This window comes from Trachurus trachurus (genome assembly GCF_905171665.1).
Source record: "Trachurus trachurus genome assembly, chromosome: 18".
NCBI classification, from domain to species: Eukaryota; Metazoa; Chordata; class Actinopteri; order Carangiformes; family Carangidae; genus Trachurus; species Trachurus trachurus.
In genome coordinates, this window is record NC_139909.1 from 3,793,709 (window position 1) to 3,801,557 (window position 7,849).

A 7,849-nucleotide genomic window follows, 5' to 3' on the forward strand; every position below is an offset into this window, starting at 1 on the left:
TCTCTCTCCTCATTGGATAACACTTGTATCCCACAAGGAAAATTTTCTCCTCGGGTTACAGCAGAGCAGAGTGACGGAGAGACTCGTGTTTAGGCTGAAATACTTCATGTAAGTGATTGCTGACGGAAAATAGGACTATTTAGGACTTATATTAACAAAAACATTCCACTGATATCTGCTTTAAGGTTTCAGATGGCCTGTTCAGTGCTTTAGCATGTCATTCTAACAAAGGTATATTTTGCCTCTGTAATATTAGGTCAAAATGCCTCCCAAAGAGAAAATAGAGAAGAAAAAGGTAAGTAACAGTTTGGCTAATAACAGTTCTGTAATTAAAACTTTACATGTATTATCTTTGATGTCTGTGTCTTGTGTATCCTTAATGTTGGTTACAGTAAAGCCACCTCTCCCTAATGTGGGTGTTGTTTCTGTTCAGAATAAGCAACAACATACCCAGTTGATTTGTGTATGCATCTTCTTATTATCAGGATCCTGGCAGCAGGACAGAGAGTACACCAGTAGGTGGAGCTGCTGCCTCTCAGGTGAGTTCTCTGCCTCTGTGCGATGGGATTTCTTTTATATACTGTATAACGCAGTCCAACACACACTGTGACCTCAGTTATGAGTTGTGCTACTAGGAAAAAGTAAGGATAAAATAGATGACGACATTTATTTTAAAACCATTTTGCCACAAGTCATGAATGAGGTGACTGTAAATGTTTCTCTTATTGCACAGACTTTTACAAGCTGTCAAGTGAAAGTGAAGGAGGAGAATGACTTAGTTGTGAGTAGACCACAATGCACAGAATAGGCTTTATTTTCACAAGAAGAAGGTTATCTGATGTTTACTTTGTCACTGGTTTTTCTGCAGGGTGGACATTTGCACCATGTCATACTGAAATTCAGCGGGTCTGAGCATGAAGAAACTGTTGACTGCCATCAACCTTGCACAGTGCTGGAGGCGATAAAATTAACTGAAATGTACAAGGAGAAGATTAAATGTGCTGATGAAAACATTATAATTCAGATGGGTAAAGGGGATAAGGAAACGATTATTGTGACACATTTCCCTTGTACTTGTCTCAGTGATGATGTGTGTCTGATCCTATCATGTACATCAGGAAGGATCGAAGAGGTCCAAGACCAACAAAACAAAATAATACATCCAAAAGAGGCTTATGCAGTCTTCTTCATTGATAAGGAGGGAGGTGTGAACACCAAATCTAAGGAGCTTTTTAGAAGCAGTGCTGTCAAAAAGTACAGGACCCTTTGTGTTTATGGAGAGAAGGGCATGACAATTGAAGAAGCTCTGAAAAGAGACGGTCGCTTTATTGACAACCTCGGCAAATTCAAGTTGTCTGACAATGAGAATCCAAAATGTTTTACAAGATGTACAGAAAAGGTTGTCAACCTTGAGCGTAAGGTATTCAAGATCTGTCTTCCATTGAACAAGAGAAAAAGAGATGAGAAACAGCAGGAAAACAAAGATGCATCAAATGATCTACAGAGCAGACAGAAGACAAAGTCAGTCATAGATGTAGTGAAGCAGAGTGGAATCACTGTAGGAAGAGCAGTAAAAGAGTCAAGCATTGACAACACTAAAGAGATTTATGAGAGACTGCGCAAGCAGTTTCCAGATCTGAAAAAATGGATGGAGGAAAGATTCCCTGGTGATTCTTTTGAAGAAGAACTCACCCTGAGGAAGGAAAATTTTGGAAAGATCCAACAATCCTTTAGTGAAGTTCACAGAATCAGGAATCTGTTGAAACTTGGTGAGTCAGTTTGTAAAGTTGTTGTTGAGGGTGTTTGTCAGGGAACTGGCTTTGTGCTGTTTGGTAACTTCATCCTAACAAACAAACATTTATTTGACAAGCACTTGGATGAAGAAAAGTGTCAGGTGGATGTAAACGTGTGGGCTCTATTTAATTATGATGACCCAGAGCCTCGCACAAACTACAACCAGTTCAGCTGTAAGAAAACATTAATTGACTTCAACGCTGAACTGGATTATGCCATACTGGAGCTTGACCCTGAGGGTGAGAACCCCAAACAAAGAAGAAAGTCAAAGAAAATCAAGGTCCCACCAGGACTCTTTAAGAACTTTGGTCCAGTGCCTCAGGATGGTGAAGCCTGCATCATTGGTCACCCAGAAGGAGGCGTGAAAAAAATGGATCCTACATGTATCATCGAGAAAGGTATGAGGGGACAGGTTGTTGATGATAAATTACATCCATACAAAGCCAGTGCCTTGATCATGTATGTAATCACTGACAAGCTCAAAGATCGAGGCATTGAAAAAATAATGATGGGTGGGAATGATGTAGATAAAATAGTGACCTATGACACTTTCATGTATCACGGCTCCTCTGGTTCCCCAGTGTTTGATGCCCTTGGCCGAGTTTTTGGTTTGCACAGCGCAGGATTTACCTACAAGTTTCGAAACAAAAAAGATAATGTTATGGAGTTCGCCCATCCTCTGCTCACTATTTTTAGAAAATTTGTGAGAAATCTAAAGGAAAAAAGAAACGAGGAGCTGTTCAGTAGAGTTGAGAAGGAAGCAAAGGAAAATGGGTACCTGAAAGAGGTAATGGAAGCTGAGCGAGCAGATGCTGAGGAGCCAATGGAAACAGATGGGGTATAAATTAGAAGCTTCTCCGGGATGTTACAAGTACATATCTGGCTGTATACTATTTTAGTTCATAAAGTTTTCTGGAACAGTGTCTTTATTGATTAGGCCGAGATTTTCTGACCAACATCAGCGCTGGGCAGACAGGAAGAACACAGGTGGAAAAAAACAAACAAACTCCAGGATCATTTTGACTTAAAGCAGAAGTAAGTGATATATTTGTGTTAATATAAGTCTTAAATAGTTATATCTTCCGACAGCAATCACTTATATAGAGTGTTTGGTCTGAAACACGGGTCTGTCAGTCACTCTGCTCTGCTCTGAGTCGAGGAGAAAACATTTATCATATCCTACAGTTTTTATCCAATGAGGAGAGAGAACGGCATGCAGGGCTGTGTGTGCAGCCAAGGAACGCCGTGAATGTGGTGACGTAGGGACGAGGACTGTTATGGTGCGTTCAATGAAACTCGTTTTTGTTCCGACCTGTGAAGTCGTACCAGTTCGATCTGGTACATAGACTGTACAAAAAGACGTACTGGTACGATTTCACGGGTCCGAAGTTACGAGTGGCCGTTATAGTGACTTTCACCGGTAAAACAGGTCGGGAAAACACGAGTGGGTTGCCTGGAACACTACAAAGTCATAAGTTGTGACCTTTTACAGTCTATGGTTGTGACTAGAGTGCCTATAGACAGTTGTGACTTGAAGCTGTAATTTATGATTTCAAAAGCCTGCCTGGAACGCAGCATTAGCGAAAACGACCGGATCACTCACTTCTGCTTTAAATAACCAATACCTGGAAGTTGGAAATTATTCAATGATTTTTATTTCTCTGTCTCTTTTGTTTTTGTTTTTTAGATAACATTTTAACATTTTAAGTAATTTGTCTCTACAAAAACACTTAAAAGTGCTTTTTGTTTGTTTGTTTTGTTTCATGTGTTGTCTCCTTGCCTTTATGGGAAAAATATCATTTATTTCAATGAAATGTCAGTATACACTGTCAGTTTAACTCTGTTTAGAAAAACGGGTGATTTTTAAAAAGCTGTTAGGTTGATCTTCTCATATCATGTCACTATACTATATTCCCCACTTTCTCGTGCAACTGAAGCAGACTAGCTTATAACATGCTAACCAAAATCTGTAACTTGGAATTGATGTGGACAGGAGGGAAACTAGAGTCTCAATTTAGGACCAGACAAATGGGTGTGGGAAGCCTGCCTGGGCCTTTTCCTCCTTTACTGAATCAAGGCCAGGTCTTGTATTGTGTTTTCTGTTTTATTTGTTGATGTCTTATTTTAAATGTTTTTTATTTCTCTGTCTCTTATGTCTTTGTTTTTTCAATATCATTTTAACATTATTAACTACTAAGTAATTTGTTTCTGGAAGCCACTTTATTTGTCTTTGTATGGGAAAAATGCAGCTTTGTCATTTATTTTAAACAAACCTCTACACTGTCACTTCAACTCTGTTCAGAAAAACATGTGATTTTAAAAAGCTGATAAGGTGTATCTTCTCATATCATGTCACTATACTACATATAGAAACTGCTTCAGTTTCTAGTGCAACTGAAGCAGAATAGTTTGTTACATGCCTTAATACAATAATCTGACAAACAGTCTCTGTATTTCAAGTGTCTATTCAAAACAACCATATCAATAAAAGAAAATAGTGTAAACTTTACTTTTGAGTGATATATTTGGTACTAATTGTTCGAAAAATGTTGATGGACTTGTTGGACAAAACAGGGCATTCATACAATATCTCCAAATGAGGCACTGACATCATTGTCAAAGTCGTCACTCTGTATTTCTATTGGACGTTTCAATAGCAGCGTTTGAGTGGGAGGAACAACCGCTTTATAAACACCTGAACTGAAAGTTAGAATATGTTTCTCCAACTTCATCCAAGGTAAGACACCCAGGTGCTTTCCTTACACTATCAATATATTGTCATAATTATGTGGCTTTTTATACTATATGTGGAATTGATGTGGTTATGTTCAGCAAAACAACCCTAACACACCAGCTGCTTAACCAATTTCACTAATTGATTTCTTTTTCAGTTGCTCAATAATGAAAATTGTCTCCGTCTGTTACAGTTATATGTAAGCCCAAAGCAGAGAGCTGGTGAACGTGTTTCCGAGAATTCGGTCTTTGGCAGCTTGAACCTGTTTGCCGGGATTCCACAGTGAGTCAATCTTCCCTACCAGCATCTTAAAACAAGACCGTTATCGTGCTATGATAACAAACAGCACATTGTGATGCAACATAGAATTATAGTAAAAATGAAACTACCATACCATACTGCCCATGCTATCAACAGGTTCTTGTATAATACTTGGCTTAAGCCAATTTTGGTATTATATCATGGGTGATATTACGGTACTGTAGATACTTGAGTAGTTGAGAGCTAATTTGTATGTTCCAGGTGCTGGTTTGAAAGCAGAAAAGAATGGAGCAGACTGGCTGTCTCTCAGAAGGTGAAAAGCCACACCAAATTAAAAGATGGTTCTTCTTCCTCCTCCTGCTGGGTGGACTTGGCCAAGCAGCTGGGCAAGGTGATCATATTCGCAACATTGCCACAGTTACAGATTGTACACCACACGCCCAAAGATGCTCTTTGCAGAACTTTCCAAATGAAGTGATAATGAAAATGACGGAAGGAAATGACACCATAGTGAGACAACAGGAGAAGGACACTTCAGGCAGGACTGACCAACATGTCCGTCAAGGTCTTACCCAGACAGAAAGGACAGTTGATCACATTGTATTTGACTCTCCTAGTGACAGATGTGAGCTAGCTGACTGTAATGATGCCTATTCAGACTTGTATGCTAAAGGAAAACAAGGGAGGGCAACAAATCCCACTGAGTCTGAGTTTGCAAAGCTTTTACCCAAAGTGCTGATAGCTCAGTCAACTCCTTACAATTCGCTGGCTAAGACCACAGATTCTCAGAGAAAATTGATGGAAGAAACATTTTGTGCTGATCCTTATGAGGAAGAAGTGACAGAGAGGAAGGACGATTTTGGACACTTCCAAAGTTTTTATAGTGATGTTTACAAAGTCAAGAATCTGCTGAAACTCGGTGAGTCGGTTTGTAAAGTCACTGTTGAGGGTGTTCGTTATGGAACAGGCTTTGTGCTGTTTGATAACTTCATCCTGACTAATGCACATTTAATAAAAGGTCACGTTGATGAAGAAACAATGCAGGTGGATGTTAATGTGTGGGCTCTATTCAACTATGATGATCCTGAGTCCCTCACAAATGTCTATTACTTTGGTTGTAAAAAAACATTAATTGACTTTGATGAGAAGGAAGATTACGCCGTACTGGAGCTCAACCCTGAGAGCTTCAACTTTATCAATAAAAACACAAAAATAGAGGTCCCACCAGGGCTCCTGAAGAATTTTGGTCCAATGCCTCAGTATGGTAACACTTGTATCATTGGTCACCCAGGGGGAGGAGTGAAAAAATTGGATCCCACATATAGAATTAACAAAAAGGACAGGGTACAGGCCATCAATGATCATTTACGTCAGTATAAAGATGATCTGTTCACTGTCCACTCCATCATTAAAAAAATCACAGATCAAGGAATTGAGCACATACTGCCTGATGGAGGTCTGGCTGATAACGTAGTGACCTACAAAACCTCCTCCATGCGTCCTGGCTCCTCTGGTTCCCCAGTGTTTGACGCCTTTGGCCGAATTTTCGGGTTGCATAGTTATATATTTCAGTATAACTCCGGAGACAACATTATCATGGGATGCGCCAAACCTCTACTTACTATATATAAACAGTTTGTAACCAAACTTAAGGCAAATGGAAATTATAAACTGTTGAGTAGAGTTGAGAAGGAAGCAAGCGGAAACATATGGTTAGAGTTGATCGCTCCTCCAACTAAATATCGTGATGGTCACAAGTTCTCTGATGACTATTCTTCAACAGAGGAATTGTGAGGATTGAAGGAAAGGTGAACTGTTGAAGAACTGTAGGGGGGAGGAGAGGGGATCGCGTTTGAGCAATATTATAAATACAATCATTGTGATGTGTGATATTTGTATTGTTTATTCCAAGAATACCAAACAAACATTTGGATTTTTCAACAGGATGATTGTTGTAAATTAAGTTACAGTTACAAATAATTGTCAGTATTTTCGGTTAATGAGTTGGTTCCTCACTGGATCTTGTTAAATTTCAGTGTGTTCTAGATCTTTTTTATACATGACTACACTTTGAAATCACCTAAGTTTCTGCACATCCACCTTTTGTTACCTGTTGAGCTTGTTCACCTGCCTGTTCCTCTCCCTGTGAATCTGTTTATGAACATTAAAAGCTTCTTTACTTGAACATCCAACCTCCCTGTGTGTTTGTGTTTGGGTCCAACTGTGCTGTGTTGCTACCATGTGCCGTAGGTCTGAAATGCAGGTCAGGTTTATGATTGAGTGAGAACCCAAGAGCCTCACTGTTTCCCTGAATAAAAATCAATCGAAATAATATTAATCTAAATAATGTGTCATCCTGCTCACTGCTGTTGAGAATTCACTACCTGGCAGGTGAGACTGGGAGAGGGTGGAGACTCTCCGTAAGTCAAAAAGAAACCAAAACTGTTTTCTCATTCACTGATGTAATCATGGGGAGTCTCTGAAAGTCAGAAATCCTTTCGATTCTTACAAATGTTGAACCGGTTCCATTTCAGTATGCAGAGTCACCGGAAAATGAGTCAGCAGTCAGAGCTTCATTTTCACCTCTGCTGTTGTTGTTACCTGCAGGTGGATTTATCTGCTCTTGATGTTCAGATGTGACAATCACTGCTGAGATCAATAAGTATTGAAGCTTTGCCATGTGGTGAAAAAAGTTCAATTAAAACCTAGAGCGGTTCTGCTGTGCTCTCCTGATTGATATTCACCTTTCTATATCACATGTGATGTTATTAATACAAAAACATAGTGGAAGACCACTAGGACAATATGGTCTATATTTATTTACTCAATACATTCATTTACTGGTGTTTTTTTTAAATCTTGTTTCTCAACAGCTCCTTATGACAACAATGAAAAGTTAAACAATTTGCTAAAACTGACTCATGACCATTATGTTATATCTCACCACCACGTTTAGATTCAGAGCTGAGGAAAACTGTATAAAACCAGACGCGTTGAGGTACCAATACCTCAGAGTTAGAAGAAACCATGTGATTTCATACAAATGCTGAAGTTGTTGAC

General features: G+C 39.2%; 1 protein-coding gene across 1 annotated transcript; it reads left to right on the forward strand.

The window, feature by feature from the left end:
- Positions 1-262: 262 nt before the first annotated feature.
- Positions 263-2,638, forward strand: LOC311001466 (serine protease FAM111A-like; the record flags this gene model as incomplete). The annotated part of the gene is made up of 3 exons (XM_083992554.1): positions 263-295; positions 434-539; positions 1,119-2,638. The coding sequence occupies 3 exons, from the start codon at positions 263-265 to the stop codon at positions 2,636-2,638; spliced, it is 1,659 nt and encodes a 552-aa protein (XP_083848680.1).
- Between the last annotated feature and the right edge of the window lie 5,211 nt (positions 2,639-7,849).